Genomic DNA, 21,916 nt, shown 5'->3' with positions numbered 1-21,916 from the left:
TGGTGTTTATGCGTAAAATTATGTATGTCAGGATACTTAATATAAGTATATTATATGCGCTTTCTCTCTCTCTCCGGATGCGCGCCAGCGCCAAGTTCAAGAGCTGCCGTGGTTATTTGTAACAACAACAGAAACACGGTGAGAGGCAAAATTATAGATTACTTTCACTAAAATGCAGCAGAAAACAACAATGCTGCAAATACAAAATTATTTTCTTACTATCTATAACCGTATTGGAACAGTAAATACAAAATTGCTCTGTTGGCTGTGGAGTCAAGACATTTACAAATATGATTAAAAGATGAATATGAGACAAAACTACAGAATGTCACATTTTATTATTAGCCGTTTCAACACATATATGTTTTACCAAATAAAGAGAACAGCACTTTTAGAGTTCATCACACTCATTGATGTGAGCATAAGTATTGGGACGGTGGAACATAAGGCAGATATAGCTAAAGCTATTATTTAGTTGCAGATCCCTTGCGCACAATCACAGCAGTGAGTCTGTGACCCATAGACATCACCAGACTCTTGGTCTCATCCTTTGAAATACTTTTCCCAGCCTTTAATGCAGCCAATTCCAATTGTTGCTTGTTTTGCCTTTACTCTCCTCTTCAGCTGGTGAAATTCATGTTCAATCAGATTTAAATCTGGAGATTGATTTGGGCAATCTAAGACTTTCCATTTCTTTTCCCTTATAAATTCCTTGACTGAACTGGCAGGGTGTTTTGGGTCATTGTTCTGATGCAATATGAAGCACTTCCCAATGAATCTGGTGGCATTTTCTTGAATATTGGTAGGCAAGATGGTTTCGTACCCTTCCAAATTCATTCTGCTACTGTCATCATACATTAAGTCATCAGTAAAGTTGTGAGGGCCTGTTCCAGAGACAGCCATGCATGCCCATGCCATGACATCACCTCCACCATGCTTTACAGATGAGGCTGTATGCTTGGGATCATTGCAGTTCCCTTTTTTTTTCTCCACATTTTTGCTTTCCCATCACTTAGATAAAGGTTCATCTTTGTCTCGTCAGTCCATAAACACAGTTCTAAAACTCTTCTGGCTCACCTTTGTGCTTTTTTGCAAACTCTAATCATGCCTTTCTATTTTTGGTGCTGGTCAGAGGTTTGCATCTCGCTGTGTAGCATCTGTAATTCTGTGTCAAAGTCTCCTGAGGACAGTAGATTGTCAGAGCATCACCCCAGCTTTCTGGAAGTTGTTGGTGATTTTATAGACACGTCTTTTAGGATTCATTTTCACAGCTTTTATGATTTGTCTGTCATCAACTACTGTTGTTTTCTCAGCTGATCAGCTCGTTGTTGGTTGCTGGTGGCTTCCAAACTCTTGATTTCTCCATGCCCTGTTTTTGCTAGAGCTCTAATTGACTTCCTCTTTTCTTTTAGCATCCAAATTGCTTGCTTTTCTCTCAAAGTCAGCTCCCTCGTTTTCATCCTGGTTTGTGTGTGTCATCATCGAATGTAAGATTCAGAATACAGAAGTAATGGATATAACTGATACGACACATTCCCTGCTTTTAATATCTGAAGAATTAATGCAACAGGACACAGCTGATCACTTAGAAAGACCTGTGAGGCAACTGTTCCAATACTTATGCTCACATCAGATAGATGGATGAAACTCTAAAAGTGCTGAACTTCTTAGCTGGTAAAACATAGAAGTGTTGAATCACCCAATAATAAAATGTGACATTCTGTAGTTTTGTCTCACATTCATCTTTTAATCATATTTGTCAAATGTCTTGACTCCACAGCCAACAGAGCAATTTTGTCTGTTGGAATTTAAACTTTGAAACTGTTATCTTTCTTTTCTGCTCATGATGAGAATGTTTTGATTGTCCAGTGTTAGAGAGAGGACAAAATAAATAGAAACATTTAAACTCCAATATGGAGAAGTCATCATATCATCATGCAAAACGTACACGAATTAGCTCGAAACGTCATAGCATTTCCACACCGGCGATGACTTGCAGCATCCCACGCATACGTTCTCACGCGTTGATGTCATCAAATTGCGATCGGTTTGTGAGATCGGCCAAAAGTATAAGTACCGATCGAGTCATAAAATGTGATGATCGGCCGATACCGATCCCCAGCTGATCGAACTGAGCATCCCTAATTTTAATGTGTTAAATAGCACTTTTTTCAGTTATTTCATTTTATATCTTCAAATGATAAATAAGCAGAAATAAGCAAAATCTGTTCTTTTGTGCCCCTTGAATGCAGTGCAGATTAAATACTGCTCTTCTTATCTGGTCAGCTAAATGTGGAGAAAATGATAAATATGTCATTTAGAAATGGTCCACTGAATGGACGATGATTTTTTTTATGTTAGTGCAATTTGCAGATTTGCAATTTGATTTGCTTGATTGTGTCAATTTTGTTTACCAAAATAAAAATTCAAGTAAAAATATGTTTGCAAAAGTTCACTTATGATTCATAATTCAAAAATTACTATGGTAATTGATTGGAAATGTATTAAAAACCACAGCTTCTCATCGCTATGTGAAAATAAGTGTATAATTGGAACAGTTTGTTGGAGCTGAGCTGACAATCTGAATGAGAGATAGAGAGAGAGAGAGATGCAGAGCAGGGCAACGCGAGGAACAGGATTGAGAACCGATACTTTAGAACATATGATTTTGAAACTTGTGAATCCATTAGAATCGTTAGAAGACAGAATTACAGTTCATATATGAATAGATTTTTACGTGCACCCCTAGTTTTCTCGTCCTCTTCTCTCAAGCAGCGCAGCATGGCCTTGCCCCTTTGTTACATTTTCCCGGGGGCGGGGTTTATCTGGGTTTGTGACGTAACAGACCCGGGGAGTAACTCGTTGTAGTCCCTACGAGGTGTTTTTGTAGGCATTAAACTGCCAGAATTTTAAAAGACGATATCTCCGTTTGCATTGAACTTTCAGTGCCACTACTTTGCAGATATTGTTTATGCTCAAACAGCAACATTACACATTAACTAACGTTAAAAAAACCTAAAATTGCAATCAACCACCCCTTTAAATTGTAATATTTCACAACATTAGTGTATTTTTAATCAAATAAATGCTGCCTTGGTGACCATTAGAACTTTTCAAACATAAAAATATAACAACCACAAACTTTTGCAATTTTGTTCATAAATTCTATAGTTCTAGAAGTATACAGATGTGTAGGTTGAATACTGTCTGATCCCACTACATCTGCCATGTTAGCATTGTCATCTGCACCACCGTTCTTGGCCTCATGAGACAGTAAAGTGTCCGTTGGATACACACCACTGATTCTTGACGGTAGCAGAATGTCATCCAGGTTTTTTCCACTTACTGTTTTCATGTATACGGTGTATTAATAAATACTGTCACTTTTAGTGTACTGAATAGAAGGGAAGTTTATGGACCATGCAGAAGTTGTGCTGTATAGCAAAGAAAAATTTGTGGCTCCACTTTTACAAATTTCTCCTATGATTTACTGTAACAGAGCCCAGATGTAGACAGAAGCTCTCCAGCTAAAGGCTCGCTCAGTAAACAGGAACTCCGGTACTCCTGCAGACACATCAAGCTCGAGAGACCGCTGGGAATTGAAACGGCTCTTCTCTTGCATGCTGATGCTGAGGCTAGCTTACAGTTTTGCCAGCCTCTTCCTTTCAGTGTCCATTACCTGTGCCTGTGGTCGCAGCTCTTAACCAAGCATCTCTGCTTTCCACACAGAGGAAGAGAGAGCCAGCGAATCAATACTTCATTCTCCGAACAATGCAAACAATCGGCTAAATGGAGCCTTCCCAGCGGGCCTTGCTTCCACACGCGTGTCTGCCTGCATGAGTCTCGGAGGACGAGCTGCACCTTGTCATGAATATTTCAGATTTTAAACACATTTGCTTTTGGAGTAGAGTCCTCTCCCCTACCCAAAAGAGACAACTAAAGTGGTTTTTGAAAAGTCTTGCTTATGATTTAATGTGATCAGTGGCATTTTTGGAACCCTTATTATTGAATTATTGAAAAAAGGAGTTTCGTTTTAATTTAAATATTTTATTATTAATAAGTCACATCAAAAACCTATAATTGGGTGAAAACTAGAACATGAATGTTTATTAGCTTTTATAATATGATGTATAAGTATGATTATTTTTATCATTTGACACGTGTACACATGGTTGAAAATCACTGCTTTGAAAATATGAAAAAACAGTTTGCCATCTGGTTTTAACGATCATTGAGCAGCTTTATTGATTGATTGTCATTTTTACATTGTTACAGTGAGCTCTAGTCATATTTCTGTTGTTTTATGAGTGTTACACTGTTAAGCTACAGATGCGTTCCAGTATAATGACGGTCCATTCTCAGAAAGGCTTTCAGGTGTTTGTTTACTAATGCTTCTTTCCCTCTCTTTGTAGTCATAATACCAAGACCACGACCTGGCTCGACCCACGACTGGCAAAGAAAGCCAAGCCTCCTGAAAAATGCGAGGATGGAGGTAAGACCGAGTTGGTTCATGAATCACACACAAAACAGAATCACACAGTAAACAGACCCGAGCCGTGCTGTGAGACATTAGCCTGCCTCTCTGCGGCCCGCCTGACTAATGGCTCACAGGAGACATGCTGAGAGCCCATCAGAGTGTCATCTCACACAAGCAATTCCAGCACCACTTTCTGCAATGGGAATGTACGTCCGTGTCAGGCTCGTGGCTCCCCACACCTCTCACATCACAGGGAAAGATAACAAGTCATTTTCCGTACAGCTTACTAATACCCGCACCCCCCTGCGTTTCCTCGCCGCTCAGCCTTCTGATCTGCTCTCTGCCCAAACACGCGTGTAAATACAGCCAGATTTCTTGACCTACCTGGTGTTTGGCTTCTCAGAAATACACTGTCAAAAAATCAGACCCCCTGGTGTCAAGCACATGGGTGATTTGCATCTGTTCTAGCTGTCTCTGATATGTCTGTCTGATTCTCCGCAGAGCTTCCATATGGCTGGGAGAAGATTGAGGACCCGCAGTATGGGACTTATTATGTGGAGTGAGTATGCTCATATCATTTATCGTCTAGTAAGAATGATGGATGGCACATTTTTGTCCACAGCATCTTGGTTTGCTATACATTGAAGTTTTGGCCTTGGCCTTTTCTTTTACTTTTCTCCTCTTTTAGTTTTTTTTTTTTATCCTGTTTTTCAGATTAAAACAACAAGAAAAGCATAAAGGGTGTGTAACATTGATCCTCAACGAAAACAATCACTTAAGTTACAAACCCGATTCCAAAAAAGTTGGGACACTGTACAAATTGTGAATAAAAACAGAATGCAATGATGTGGAAGTTTCAAATTTCTATATTTTATTCAGAATACAACAGATGACATATCAAATGTTTAAACTGAGAAAATGTATCATTTTAAGGGAAAAATAAGTTTATTTTAAATTTCATGGCATCAACACATCTCAAAAAAGTTGGGACAAGGCCATGTTTACCACTGTGTGGCATCCCCTCTTCTTTTTATAACAGTCTGCAAAAGTCTGGGGACTGAGGAGACAAGTTGCTCAAGTTTAGGAATAGGAATGTTGTCCCATTCTTGTCTAATACAGGCTTCTAGTTGCTCAACTGTCTTAGGTCTTCTTTGTCGCATCTTCCTCTTTATGATGCGCTAAATGTTTTCTATGGGTGAAAGATCTGGACTGCAGGCTGGCCATTTCAGTACCCGGATCCTCCTCCTACGCAGCCATGATGTTGTAATTGATGCAGTATGTGGTCTGGCATTGTCATGCAAGGTCTTCCCTGAAAGAGACAACATCTGGATGGGAGCATATGTTGTTCTAGAACTTGGATATACCTTTCAGCATTGATGGTGCCTTTCCAGATGTGTAAGCTGCCCATGCCACACGCACTCATGCAACCCCATACCATCAGAGATGCAGGCTTCTGAACTGAGCGCTGATAACAACTTGGGTTGTCCTTGTCCTCTTTAGTCCGGATGACATTGTGTCCCAATTTTCCAAAAAGAACTTCAAATTTTGATTCGTCTGACCACAGAACAGTTTTCTACTTTGCCACAGTCCATTTTAAATAAGCCTGGGCCCAGAGAAAACGCCTGCGCTTCTGGATCATGTTTAGATATGGCTTCTTTTTTAGCCGGCAACGGCGAATGGCACGGTGGATTGTGTTCACCGACAATGTTTTCTGGAAGTATTCCTGAGCCCATGTTGTGATTTCCATTACAGTAGCATTCCTGTATGTGATGCAGTGCCGTCTAAGGGCCCGAAGATCACGGGCATCCAGTATGGTTTTCTGGCCTTGACCCTTACGCACAGAGATTGTTCCAGATTCTCTGAATCTTTGGATGATATTATGCTCTGTAGATGATGATAACTTCAAACTCTTTGCAATTTTTCTCTGAGAAACTCCTTTCTGATATTGCTCCACTATTTTTCGCCACAGCATTGGGGGAATTGGTGATCCTCTTGCCATCTTGACTTCTGAGAGACACTGCCACTCTGAGAGGCTCTTTTTATACCCAATCATGTTGCCAATTGACCTAATAAGTTGCAAATTGGTCCTCCAGCTGTTCCTTATATGTACATTTAACTTTTCCGGCCTCTTATTGCTACCTGTCCCAACTTTTTTGGAATGTGTAGCTCTCATGAAATCCAAAATGAGCCAATATTTGGCATGACATTTCAAAATGTCTCACTTTCAACATTTGATATGTTATCTATATTCTATTGTGAATAAAATATAAGTTTATGAGATTTGTAAATTATTGCATTCCTTTTTTATTCGTAATTTGTACAGTGTCCCAACTTTTTTGGAATCGGGTTTGTACTTAAGTTATGAAAATAATGCAACTTTATATGAGTTGATTTATTTATGTAAATGATGTCAGAATGAAAATCACTGCATAAAGCATCATTTTTAAATATTTTAATACTTGCATCTCTGTGTCCAAAAACACCAAAATGGTTATTTTTAACTTGGAAATGAACCATTTTTTAAAAATTGTGAACTTGATCAAATAAAAAATATTTGATTTTAAAAAAACCTTGACATAAACACAAAGTTTTGCCAAACATGACCACATTCGTCTATTTTGCTAGTAAGAGAATAAAATAATAAATTAAAAATTAGGAAAAAAGTATTCAATATTTGTTGACCTAATTTGGCAATGTAGTTTAATAAAGTCTATATATTATATTGTAATTAAACAGTAATTATATTAATGCTACAGTATGTACTGTATATAGTATATTATAAATTTTATATATAACAATCTATAATGAATGACAATATAATGAATGATCTGGACACAAAGACAATTTTTTTTAAATCCACTCACATTGTTTTACTTTTAGATGTATATAATTTTTACAAAATGCACAAAATGTCTAATTTCTGAACACCTGTCCTGATTATTTAAAAAATATATTGTTTATTAATGTTTTTCTGAAATTGAAGACTGATCAGTGTGACCTATCGATCATCATATTGACTCAAATTTAAATGACTCAATTTTATCAAATTGGCTGGATTTGCTAATATTCTGCTCTCGAAGCATTGTGGGATATTGAAGTTGTTGACAGGACAGCCGACTCGAGGGCTTTCGGAAGTGGAGACAGGATTTGATTTTAGTGGCTTTTTTTTTTTGTAAGGTCAATCCCTGCTGTGCCAGGATATTTATGCAAGGAAGTCAACAAAACAGTTTTATTTTTTATTTAAATATGGCTTGGCACAGTGCCTCATTATTCTCTGCCTGATTTATCAAAAGGGGGAAGTTCAGCTGAGAGCACTCAGTCTCTCGCTCTCTGTGGATTGGGTGGATAAGTCTCAGCATGAGTCACCCACAGAAAAAGCACAAACAGTACCTTTCTTCTACAAATTCGCAGCACGCCGACTGGTTTTGTGAGAGATCCGTGGCTGTTAAAAGCCTTCCTGAGGTGCAGTCACAACCGGCAGGTACAACAGTTAAAGCCAAGTAACACAATGCAGACGAGCAGCTTTTTTCACTTTATGTGAACCTGTAGGGTAGGAGAGATAGAACAGCACACTCCAGCACTGAGCCTGAACCTCTACAGAGGAATCACATGTCTCTGGAAAGGCTTGCCAAGGTAATATTGATTCATTTCGGCAGCTAACAAACAAGAGTGTATGCGTGCAGCGATTACATATGGCTTTGAAATATGCCTGTTCTGTGGCACTTTTGATCAAGTGTGTTTGTGCATTGCTATTTGATCATTTCAGAAGGTCATGAAAAGATTCAATGCAACAACAACAAAAAATCTTTATTAAGGTTTTTGTCTTATTTTTCAGTAGAAACATCATTATTAAAACAACAGCAATTCTAAAGTCAGAATGAAATTGACCCTGTTGACTTTCTTAATGTACTCTTCTAGTTTTATTGCAAACTATTAATCTCTGCATGGTTTTTACCAAAGAAATGTTTGTCTTCATAATTCGTCTTTGTAGTCTTTAATCAAAATGTAGTAGCTTTCTCTGTAACAGAATCCAATCAATTCTCAATGAATAAAAAAGTCCTATTGTATTTTTAATATCTTGTTGAATATCCCATTTTATTTGAATATGTCACATTGTGGAAGTAAGAACAGTTCGCATTAACTTCAAAATATGTTTTCCGAGAATTTATCCAAAGTTAAATTCATGGTAATTTTTTTTTTTTAAATTTCTAGCGATATTTAGTGAGGTGTATTTTAAAACTAACAAAACAAAAAATATACTCTATGAAATCTTATTGATCTTATTGATATCTTAAACCTTTTCGCTTTTTAGGTAAATTCATCTTATTCCAAGGAGGTTTTATTTTAAAATCATACTAAAATTATTACTTTCAAATACTGATTAAAGCCATATTTTTCAAATACTTTTCCAGTATTTAATTAAAGTCTTTGATAGGCTTCTCAAAGTTGTGTGGTTGAAAGGCTTGCGTGCTTCCCAAGTCAAAGCAGTTTGTGTCATTTTTCCAAGTTTCTGTCTCAGTACGTTGTTTATTTTTCTGTTCATTTACCAAATGTCTGTGGTAAAGGAAAAAGTGACTGCCTGGTTAGCAGACGGCGAACAGGAAGAGACGCATGCGCACAGTTCCTTACCTTTTGGCTCTGATACGGTTTTGTCCTTTACAAAGACTGTGTTTTCATAAACAGATAAGCATTGCTAATATTTGTGCAAACGTGTGTGTCATTGTATCTGCCCTCTCCGGTCTTTTGCACTGACTATCTCACGCTTTCCTTCAGCCACATCAACCAGAAGACTCAGTTTGAGAATCCAGTGCAGGAAGCCAAGAAGAAACTCAGCCAGGACGCGTCTCCAACCAGTCAGCCAATAGCAGCAGGAGCAGTACCAACGCCCTTAAGTAAATCTCTACATTTTTTCTGCTTTATTCCCCATTTCCTATTACCTCAGTTTTTGTTTTATTTTACCACTTTAGTCTTTTCTAAAGCATTTAAAAATTGTATTCCTGTGATCAGCAGCCATTACTCCAGTCTTCAGTGTCACATGATTCGTCAGAAAAAGAACTTTGTGTTGCTTAATTTTTTTGTTTGTAACAATGTAAATGTACGGTCACTTTTGATCAATTTAATGCATTTTCAAAAAGGTCTTTACGTTTTTAGTTGCCTGTCCAGGTAATATGTACATACAACCCCCATCAGAACAGTCCAACCTAAACACATAAGGCTGATTTTTTTTTTTCAGCAATGGTGATAGGAAACAATTCAGTGAGCATGAGATTAGGAAGTGATAATTGCCACAGAGATCAGGAAGTAACAAGTGCCAATGTTTTCAATTGCTTTGCCAGTAGTTTTTCTGTCCTCGCTATAAGTGAAGGAACAACATGATTTTGCACCAGTGTGATTCTCAGTCATAGAAACCAAACAAACGTCAGAATATCTTGCCAAGTCCTGACTTGTTGGGACAAAAACTCAGATTAACTTGGAACAGATATGATTTATTTCTTGATGCTTTGTCACACCACACCTGGTTCAGACATGGTTTAAGTGACAACTGAGCTTATAAAATAAGAGATGCATGAGCTGCTCAGGTGTTAGTGTAAGCAGAGGCAGATCATTTCCATCAGAAGAGCATAATCAACATCTGTGGTTAATATGATCTCTGATAATCCCAGAGGCTCAGAGCTTCTTTCGTCATATGCAGCAATTCTGTCAGCTAGCGTGTGTTTTACCATCTGTGTGTGTATTTATGTGTGACCATGTTCTTGTTTAGTTACGCTCACCTGCGCCAACTTTTGTATATTTATGCACGCGTTCCATTTTGTTGTTTGTGTTTCACTAATGATTTAACATTACACATCCTTGTTCTGTCTTCTAATGTGACACTAAGCAGTAGCTCGGTCTCTTTCATTTGCTCTTTTTCTCTGACCTTTTTTCTTGTTTTCAATAGGTGTTTGCTTACATCTCAGGTTTCAAAGCACGAGTTTACACCTGGTGTACATGTACTTGTTTTGTCCCAATCTGCATGCTGACTAGATGGATGGATGGATGGATAGATCATTTTATTATCATCATTTAATTGATGAGGTTTCTTAATAACAATTCTGGTTGTCTAAATTTGTAATTTCAAATTTTTAGTGTCTTTAATAGTATTTAATGATTGATGCTGCTTTATCTTCCACTGCCTGGCCCAGTATCCAGCAATTCCATCCTGTTGAATGATTGCACTGAACAATAGAGTTTGGCCAACACATGACTGAGTTCGGTTTTAGGTAATTTAAGGTTAAACCAGGCTGTCTGTTGTTTGGCCTCCCTGAGAGTCACTGTCTCCTGTGTGTTCCTCTGTCCTCTGAGCGTTGATTTTGTCTTCCTATCCCCTGTGGAAGGCTGGCAGTGGACGTCTGTTCTGTCTCATTAGTGAAAGCGAATGCAGCCCCCCCAAGCTATGCTCTGTTAGCTGGCCAAGACACTTTAATGAGTGGATGGTGATACCTAGCTGAGAACAGGACAGGGACGAGTGCACAAAAATATAATGCAGTCAAGCAGTGTTTTCAGAGAATAATCAAAAATTATAACCATAACTATACAATTCTACCAGCAGTTATGATAGTTATGACAAAACTGATGCATTTTATTTGTTTTATTCATATATTCAAACAATTATAAAACCATTTTAGCTCTTGCCGCTTGGCTTGTGCATTTAGGTAATTTTGTAAAACACACACACACACACACACACACACACACACATATATGTATGTATACTACACCTTTAATTAAACTCTGACGTTTCATAATCTGCTCGCCCTATGAGAGACACAGTGGCCCTTTATGCATAAGAAGCATAATAAGGTAAACATAAACATCAACCTTCCCCCTTTTCACAGAATTCCCACACCAGCTGAATGTGAAAACAGCAGTACAGGAGGGATAAATCTAATAATATGCAAGGATGGGTTTGTTTGTACCTGTGTCCAGCAACCAATTCACACTCACAGTTCAAATGTGTGCCATGGTTATTACAATCACCATAATCCATTTCATAGGGCCAGTCCAACTCATCAATGTGGCTGTTATGCAAATCCAGTTCCCACCACACATGGTGAGATATCCATCCCTGCTCTCCTAATGAGATTGATGTGGCCTCATCTGATGCTGTTGGCACTCTCAAATGAGACAAGAAAAAAATAAAACTGCTGGCTGGGTTAGAAATGACTGTAATTAGTGTATGATCTGCCGTTTAGAGCTGATTCAGAGTCAGTGTTGAACACCTTCCTCTTAAAGGGATAGTTCACCCAAAAGTCATTCGGAATGACATAAGTGATGACAGAATTAAGAAAACTGGAAGAAGCATATATTCAGACACACAAACCATGTGTAAAAAATTTAATAAATTAAGCTTATGCAGAGTTTAGAAAGACTGAAAATGCAGCCATCCTTTTCGCTTTATTATTATTTATCAAACAGGTGAAACTGTAAAGTGCTACTTGCGGTCTCTATTGTTTCATAACTCTGTGTGATTATCTGATGTAAGTGCTCAGTGCTGTTACGCTTCACATAACTTGTTGAGCAGTATGAAACTGGCTCTTTTATTTAATGGATACTTTCTACACCATTTCCACAGTCCTCCAGGGGTTTTTGTAATATCCTGTAATTTTAGAATGGAATTTGGAAATGTGCAATATTCCTCTCAATAATTGGAAAGCATCATCACTGGTTAAGTTCAAAAGTGTGGGGTCAGTAAGTTTTTTGCTTTGAAAGAAATTAATATTTTTATAAAGCAATGATGCATTAAATTGATCAAAAGTGACAGTTCCAAATAAATGCTGTTCTTTTGAACTTTCTGTCTAGCAACTTTCTGTTCCACTGTTCCAATTGTTTTCAGCATTGATAATAACAATAAGAAATGTTTCCTAAGCAGCAGATCAGCATATTTTAATGATTTCTGAAGGATCATGTGACACTGAAGACTGGAGTAATGGATGCTAAAAATTCAGCTTTGACATCACAGGAATAAATGATATTTTAAAATATTCAAATAGGAAATAATAATTTTAAATTGTAATAATATTTCAGAATATTACTATTTTACTGTATTTTTGAACAAAATAAGCCTTAGTGAGCATAAAACACTTCTTTCAAAAAAAATTAAAATAAATTGTGAATTGTAATGTATATCTCACTTTAAAGACATATTTTATTATTTACTTTAAAAGTATAAACTCAGATCTCCCTATAAAATGTCTGTGATTGTTGACATGATAAAATGACTTTCCAGGAATAAGCAGTAAAGTAATATAATTTAATATAAACACAAAACACAAAAGAATCCATCAACATTGTGGCGCGACCGACGCTTGCGGCGGCTTTTGCGGACACCGGCTTTTCAGTGCAACAGTTATTACTCTGTTAATCATATGGGCGAAAGTTTGTTTACAGTCGTGATTTTATGATGATATCAGAGAGCGTGGTGGTCGGCCGGTAGATCGGTATTTAACAGATCAGCTGGGAAAATTTGGATTCTGAAATCCTGTTCTCCAGATGCAGAGCAAATGGTTGTCAAGTGCAGACCCTTTTACTTACCACGTGAACTGACAGCTATTATCATCATAGCAGTGTATGTCCCTCCAAGTTCTGAGGTCAAACAGGCAATGGGAGAACTTTATAATAGAGTCAGTCAATTACAGACTTCTTATCCCGATGAAATTTTCATCATTGCTGGGGATTTTAATAAGGCTAATCTTAAGTCTGCTCTACCTAATTTCCATCAACATGTTACATGTGCAATAAGAGGGGAAAATACACTGGACCATCTTTACACTAACATCACAAAAGCATACACCGCAGCATCTGGTGACTGTATAAACCTGGAGGAATATACAGGAGCTGTGCTGGGTTTTATGAACAAGTGCACTGATGATGTGACTGTTAAAAAATCTATCAAGGTGTACTCTACTAATAAGCCGTGGACATTGCAGCTGACAGTAGACAGCGTCAAGAGGGTCTTCACTAAGATCAACCCACGGAAAGCTTCTGGGCCTGACCATATCCCAGGTTGCGTGCTAAAAGGTTGTGCGGAGCAATTAAAGGATGTCTTTGTCTAAAAAGCTCTATTATTATTCTACTTCCAAAAAAGTCCAATCCATCCTCAATGAATGACTATCGTCCAGTAGCCTTGACCTCCATTGCTATGAAGTGTTTTGAGTGTCTAGTGATGAGTCATATCAGGTCTTGTCTTCCAACAAATCTGGACCTGCTTCAGTTTGCGAATAGAGCGAACCGCGAGGACGCCATCTCCAGCCTGTTCCACCTCACACTGGCACACCTGGAGAACAAGAACACCTACGCCAGGATCTTACTAATGGACTTCAGCTCAGCATTTAATACAATGTTGCCTCAACAACTGGTGGAAAAGTTGTTGCTGCTGGGTCTGGATTCAGGAGTGTGTAGGTGGATTATGAACTTTCTGACAGAGAGACGACAGACAGTCAGAGTTGGCAGTTTAACATCTAAAACAATAACTGACCACAGGTACGCTACAAGGGTGCGTTCTGAGTCCTTTATTGTTCACGCTGCTGACATATGACTGCACTGCCAGTTTTAATAGCAATCATGTCATCAAGTTTGCAGACGATACCACTGTTGCCGGCCTTATTACCAACAATGATGAATCGGCATACAGGAAAGAGGTGGAGAAACTCACAGCTTGGTGCACCATGCACAATCTGGCCCTGAACACCAATAAGACAAAGGAGATGGTTATAGACTTCAGGAGGGCTAGCCATCATCACCATCTCCCTCTGACTATAAACAGCTCTGAGGTGGAGAGGGTCCAAAGCACCAAGTTTCTGGGGATCCATCTGACAGACAAGCTGACTACCAGAGATAACACCTCAGCTGTTATCAAGAAGGCCCAACAACGCCTTCACTTTCTTCGTAGGCTGAAGAAGGGGGAACTTCCTATCTCAGCCATGACCCTGTTTTATAGAGGGACAGTAGAGAGTCTGCTGACCTACTGTATCTCGTCCTGGTTCGGTAGCTGTGCATCAGAGGAGAGACACAATCTCAGCCGGATTGTGAGAACAACAGAGAAAATTATTGGTGTCTCACTGCCACAGCTACAAGACATCTACACAGAGCACTGTGTGCGGAGAGCTGGTAGCATCCTGAAGGACTGCACACATCCATTTTATGTATTCTTTTCATTGATGCACTCAGGGAAAAGATACTGTAGTATAAAAACTAGAACCATTCGGCTGTTGAATAGCTTTCTTCCCACAGCAATTAGGCTGTTAAATCAGAGCTTGTGGCTTTTGTGTTTTCTTTTTTTTTTTTTTTTTTATAAAAAATTTTTTATTTATATTTTAACACATTTAGAGCAAAAAAGGGATGATTATCAGCCCATCCGAGGACATTTTATCAGATGAAAACATCGCCAAATGTTGCTTGAGCATTTTCTTAGTCATTATCAGTTAGGAGTTCCTAACCAGAACACTCTTATAAATGTGCTGATGTGAGGGTAAATGGTTTAGGAGTAATTGAAGAAGAGTGTAATGAATGGACTGCAATAATTAATTAATTGAAGTGTATGTGGATATATACAGAACAATCCCACTATCATTCACTCGTTTAGTAATGTATCTTTTACTCTCTCTATTGCTCTCTCTGTTGCATTATTCAATATAAATGACTAATGGAGTCCAGACCTCCCTCTTGTTCTCTCTGTGCTGCTGTTTCTTTCGCAGCCTGTTTTGTGTTGGTTTCAGTAGTACAGTAAGAAGCACTGCAGGAACAGTTCAGATTAAAGTAAAATTCTTGTTTTTTTTTATGGAATATTGCAGTGTTTAGTATAAATAATTTATCCATGCGCATCATTATTTGCAAATAAATTATCATCAAAGTAACTGCACCTATTCCCTTGCAATGAAATCTCTTCTCTAATGGCATGTTTACCTGGATGAGGACAGGACATCCTGTCCAGCGATGGCAAACGACAACAATCCAATCAATTCCCCATGGACCGAATTAAGTCCCGGCCTACTTTTTCCTCATTTCACTGAATATATGTCACAGTAGATTCTGTCATTCTGACTTTAAAAGTAAATGTTGCTCATTTTGACAAACTAGAGAAATTTCTATACAAACAGCTCATTTAGAAGTACATACTCTTTGTCTTGCTTTGTAAACAAGCTTTGAATTGTTAGTCTCACATACTCACTCTATCTCTCCTCTTTTAGATGAAACTGGTTTAAGGGGATTCACACGGGACCCATCTCAGCTGCAGGGTGCTATCTTGCGCACAACTCTGAAGAAGAGTCCTCAGGGCTTTGGTTTCACCATCATCGGTGGAGACCGACTAGATGAATTCCTTCAAGTGAAGAACGTCCTGAGAGATGGACCCGCCGCACACAATAAAAAAATTGCTTCGGGTAAATCCACTCGGCTTCTGTTCATTAACTTGTGAGGCAACTTGTTGCTTATTTTATGAATGTTGATAAGCCATCAGGTGTTTAATTTGATATAAGGATTGTTATGCACATTAACACCCAGGACCATTGGTGTTTATCGCTGCAGTCTTGAATGGTACCATATGTGGCGCATTGCTGGATGCCACATCCATATCTTGGATCATTGCCGGGTTACTAGATTCCAAGTAAATAATCCTGTGAAAGTGCCCACAGTGGGATCGCGTAGATAAAATAAATCAGAATCAGTGGGTGAGCATCACGGGAGCTGGCTTTCCCGCAGAGTTACGTTTGGTGATAATTGCGGCACTTACACGAACACCCACTACCCTCCATTACAATGTGAAGAAGCAACTCCTTTTATACTTCAACTCCCTGGAGACATCGGGCTGTACAAAGAATTGTAAAACAGTTTAACCGAGATATACATTTAATTCTGGATTCGAGTGCAGTGCAATAAACATGCTTCAGCTGGCTCAAAGAGGCATGCTGAAGGGTAGATTCATCTGCATCCAATTTCTTTAGGCAAAATCTTATGTTTGATCAACAAGCTGTCAAAAAAGCCATAGAGGGCTGTTTATGAGCCTCTTTTTGTCCTGGCAAAACATTAATCGTAATTGTGGGTTTGCACTATTTACTTTTGTTCATTTGGTATTCACCAGACTTTTGACTTAGCATAAAGTTTTGTCCTCATTTATGATTATTCTGGCCAAGAATAGCTCACTTAGCAAGAGACTATCTGATTGACATGGAAAGCGGCCAACAGCAGTTTGTTTTATTTTTATGGGGGGCAGGATTAATTGAAGTTGAAATGGCAATAATAGATTGTCATGGGCAAAATTCAGATGAGCTGCATTTGTTTGATCATAAAATAAACACAGTATTGTAAAATATTATTAGAATTTCAAATAAGTGCTTTATATTTTAAAATATAATTTATTTCTGTGATAGCAACACTGAAATTTCAGCAGCCATTACTCCAATCTTAAGCGTCACTTGATCCTTCAGAAATCATTCTGCTGCTCGAAAACATTTCTGATTATTATCAGTTTTGAAAACATTTGCGCTGTTTAATATTTTCGTGGAAACTGAGATTATTTTTCAACTTTCTTTGAATAATTCAGAAGAACAGCATTTGTTTGAAATGGAAATCTTTCTGTAATATTATAAATGTCTTTACTGTCACTTTTGATTAATTTAATGCATCCTTGCAGATTGAAAGTATTTACTTCTTTTAAAAAAAAAAAAAAATTCTTACTGACCCCAGACTTAAAGTCAGGCAAACAGATTGGAACCGAGGATTTCAGTCAGTGCTTGTCGTTTTTATGTGCACTATATTTATCTGGAGGTCAGTGAGAAGTATTTTGCTTGTTTTGTTAACAGAATATCTAAACTCACACTAAAACCTCATGGCTAACAGTAGTCCGGGCCCAGTTACTTCATCAGCTGAATGAAACATTGACTCTCGCAACGCTTTGACAGGTTGTGTGCTCCGTGCCAATATTACTATATAAGCAGCAGGATGTCTTGGTCAGAACAGCGACTTTCAAGAAGTGAAGCGAACCTGGAAGGATGCCATTGATTGGTCAGGAGTAGAAAAGGATGCAGGAATCCCCCAACGTCCTCTGCATTGATCAATAGACACACTTCCCATTAGATAGACTGCACCAACTGAGCGGATCATTGACTTTAGCTGGAGTAATGGTTATGTGGGCACTGTTCTTTATCACTGCATATCATACTCATACACACTCCCCCGTGAACAGAACAGAAGGAGCCAAGACGGCTCTCTTTGCTCGAATCAAAATGAACAGTTTAAACACACTGGCAGGATTTGTATTTGTGCTCAAATTGACACGGTGGTCATGTTCCAGGTCCAAGTGAGTTTGCCTTGCTGTCTATTGTCTTTCTACACAGTCGGATTCGCAGCAATATACAGCTTCGAAGACACTATGCTTACTAAAATTGAATCTTATTAGAGACTTATAATGGTCATTCACATCCCACACAAACAGCAGACTTCAAAAGTGCATGCTTCAAATGTTAGCATGTTGCTGAATTTCATAACGCACAGATATCGGATGTAATTGTTTTAATCATAACTTTTTTTCAGTACTGGAAAAAAAAAATAGTTAATGCAAATGTATTATGGAAGTGCTTTATAGATGCATACAATTTTGCCTTATATTTTGTCCAGAAATAGCTATTTTACTGTTTTAAACAGCCTTTTCATCAGGAATGCATAGGAAACACTTCAAATGCTAAAACATTATATTCTATTAAGTGCAAAAACAGTGTTGTTGTGACACAAAACTGTTAAAAATAATTTTCATGAATTGAAATTAAATAAAATTCAATTTAATTTCAATTAAATTAAATTAAATTATTAACGTAAGAATTAAAATAATAGATCATTTAACACTTGGAAAAAAAATGTAAATGAAAATTAGAAGTGTTGCCTGTAGCAGCAAACTAAAATATAAGTTAAATGTTAAAAGTACTGAAACTGATATAAATTCTAATGAAACTGAAAATATGAGAACAAACATTATTTTAAAATATTAACAAATACTCCAATAGTATATGAATAATAGTAAAATAACACAAAACTTATTGAGAACATTTCAGTACTGAATGAATGTAATTTTCACTGAGCTTGTCACATTGCATTCTGGGAACGCCTTATGTGTGAAGGAGAAATTCAATGCTGCCTTTGGCCGTTTTGGCCATAACAAGGTATCCAACTGTTTGAAACAGGCTGTCAAGGAGTGCATGAGAAACTTGACTAATGATTACCATTGAATCTAATGTTAAAATGCTTCTAAGTTAAAACTCAAAATGCATATTACATACAAATATTGAGGTAATTTATGGACTTTAATCAGACTGAACAATTTGTCAGTACCAAATAAATGTAATTTTTCATGTGATGATGGCCAAAACAAGATCTTTTGCAAGGCAAGGGTTTGGAACAGATGCTTCATTCATACTTATTCTTTGTCTCTCGTTTAGGTGATGTTATAGTGGACATAAATGGTACATGCGTGCTGGGTAAGACCCATGCAGATGTGGTCCAGATGTTCCAGTCCATTCCTGTGAATCAGTATGTGGATATGGTCCTATGCCGTGGATACCCGTTGCCAGAGGACACAAACTCCAGTGAAGAGGGCACGGGCGACATAATAACTGCTATGCCGGGAATGGACGGGCAGCCCATACATTCAGATGGGACCCCCTCCGTGCAGGACCTCCATTACATGACCACCGATGGCAGACATCCAGCTGCACCAGCAGCAATGCCCAACGGACGCTACCCAGAGGTGGGGGAGACCACCCTGCTGCAGCCTGAGCTGGTCAGCGTGCCTCTGGTAAAGGGGCCGAGTGGATTCGGCTTTGCAATCGCAGACTGTCCGCTGGGCCAGAAGGTGAAGATGATTCTGGATGCGCAGTGGTGCCGAGGTCTGCTGAAGGGGGATGTGATAAAGGAAATTAACAGGCAGAACGTGCAAACCCTCACCCATGCACAGGTGGTGGACATCCTCAAAGACCAGCCCATGGGCAGTGAGGTCAACGTTCTGGTGCTCAGAGGAGGTGAGTGATGGGGTCCAATTGCCTCCTATTTATTTTGACTACATCCCATTGCAGGCCTCATCTGGCTCTAGTGACAGTTAAAGGGATAGTTCATCCAAAAGCTAATATTCTTTAATTATTTTCCAGTGTTGTTTTAGTATTATTTATTTATTTATATTTGAAGATTTATTTTTGGCATTTTGCCTTTTATTATGATAAGACGGATCTGAACTGACAAGCGAAGTGGGAGAGAGATAGGGGGGCGGGATCGCGAAAGTTCCTTGAGTTGGGATTCGAACTCGGGACGCCCGTAGTGCAACGGCACTGTATGTTGGCACACTGCCCACAAGGCTATTTATATGCTATTGTAGTATTTATTTATATTTTGAATTAGCTTTTATTTTTATATTTTCAGTTTTCATTTAAATTTTTGTTTTAGTAGTTTTATTATATAAATTATGTGTAAACTTTAATAAGCTTAAATGAAAATTAGTAATGTTGCTTGGGAAACTAACTGAAATATAATAAGTTGAAATTACTAAAACTAAACTTAAATAAAAATAAAGCTGAATAGAAATGCTTAAACTATTATTAATAAAAGTGGCAAATATCGCAATACATTATAGCAGATTTTTAATATTTATATTTAGGTTTAGTTGAGTTTTATTTCCATTTGTCACCCTGGACCACAAATATAAGGGTAATTTTTTTTTTATATTTAGATTTATACATCTTTCCATTGATGTATGGTCTGTTAGGATAGGACAATATTTGCCCGAGATACAACTATTTGAAAATCTGGAATCTGAGGGGGCAAAAAAATCCAAATATTGAAAAAATCGCCTTTAAATCTGTCCAAATGATGTCATTAGCAGTGCATATTACTAATAAATAAGGAAGTTTTGATATATTTACGGTAGGAAATTTACAAAACATCTTCATGGAACACGATCTTTACTTAATATCCTAATGATTTAAAGAAAAATCGATAATTTTGATCCATACAATGTATTGTTGGCTATTGCTACAAATATACCCGTGCCACTTATTTCAGTTAGTTGCAAAGGGAACGTTTCTAATTTTCGTTGAAGCTTATTAAAGTTTATCCCCAATTTATATAACAAAAAATAACTAAAACCAAACTTACTTTTCATCTAATATTTTTTGTATAATTTATTATATAATAAAATTATTTTTATTGCAATTAATGCAAATGATTCTCATAGTTTTAGTTTTTGTTAACAATAATAATAACATTTACTCACCCTCATGACATTTCAAACCTGAATGACTTTCTTCATTGGAAAATGGCAGTTTTTTTCCATACAGTCAAAGTCAAAGGGGTCAAAGAAAGTCAAATGTTGTTTGGTCCCCATTTAGTTTGGAACATTTTGCATTCCATGCAAGAAAGTCAGTCAGTCAGTCAGTCAGTCAAACATATTTGGAATGACATGAGCCTGGGTAAATAATGATGACAGAGTTTTCATTTTTGGTGAACCATCCCTGTAAAGAAGATCTCTGATTTAAAGTTGTGATGAAAATGATTTATGTAAGCTGAAGATGTGTGAAGAAGAATAGAGTGAGAGACATAGCAGGAAGGATGAGAGCTGAAAGTGAAAGATCCTCACATTTTAGTGAGACTGATCATCGTATATCACTATAATGCTGTTAACGCCTGAAGGAAAAAACATTAACGCTTACACTCTGTAACACCGAAAATGGATTGCACAATCTCAGTACAGCAGGTTACTGGGGTGATTAAAGTTCATTTGTGAAGTAATCGAAATAAAGTCTCTACAACTTCAGTTTGTGCTGCTGTGGTTTGTGGACACTTTATCAATAGTTTATATGCATGAGACTAATAAATACCATCTCCTGAACTCCCGTAGAGAAAAACCCCTGACAATGTTTTAATTGAACTGAATCTTGTATTTGCATGCACAGCAGCGGGCGCATACCGGCTATACACACAGATCTATATTGCATCTAGTCTGTGGTTTGTCTGGAGCCCAAGTGAAAATATGAGGTTCTGTGTTCACTTACTGACTTCCAAGTTTCGGCTGTCACAGCGCAGACAGCGGATTGTGGCTACAAAAGGTCAAGCGAATTCATAAGCAAGCTTTTCTTCTCTGACTTATACAAACACCATTATATGCTCAAATTCTGCACAAAGAGCAGCATACCACAGATGTGGATGTTCTACATAGTTATTGGGTTTGTTTTTTTGTTTTTTTAATAGAGACAGCTAGGCCTTGTTAGTATTCAGAGTTAACATTGTGTATATATTATGTCTTCTCATCTATTTCTCCAGTATAAGTAAATGCATTGTGGGTTACACTGCCCCTTAGTGGCTAGTGTTGATTTTTTTTAAGGTTTTCCATTGTATTAATATATACAGTACTAGAGCCTGAAATTC

The 21,916-nt window shown here is 37.7% G+C and overlaps 1 protein-coding gene across 3 annotated transcripts in view; it reads left to right on the top strand.

Annotated features, from left to right (window-relative positions):
- Positions 1-21,916, top strand: part of LOC306859560 (membrane-associated guanylate kinase, WW and PDZ domain-containing protein 3-like) — a 135,795-nt gene that overhangs the window by 99,542 nt on the left and 14,337 nt on the right. For all 3 annotated transcript variants that reach the window (XM_079400636.1, XM_079400635.1, XM_079400637.1), the window contains 5 exons: positions 4,413-4,492; positions 4,979-5,036; positions 9,251-9,369; positions 15,703-15,894; positions 18,943-19,521. In XM_079400636.1, coding sequence (XP_079256762.1) covers positions 4,413-4,492; positions 4,979-5,036; positions 9,251-9,369; positions 15,703-15,894; positions 18,943-19,521 — 1,028 coding nt within the window. The remainder of the gene's footprint in view (positions 1-4,412; positions 4,493-4,978; positions 5,037-9,250; positions 9,370-15,702; positions 15,895-18,942; positions 19,522-21,916) is intronic.

Source organism: Barbus barbus (genome assembly GCF_936440315.1).
Source record: "Barbus barbus genome assembly, chromosome: 40".
Lineage (NCBI taxonomy): Eukaryota > Metazoa > Chordata > Actinopteri > Cypriniformes > Cyprinidae > Barbus > Barbus barbus.
Note: the sequence above shows the minus strand (reverse complement) of the source record. Positions and strands in the feature narration are given on the sequence as shown.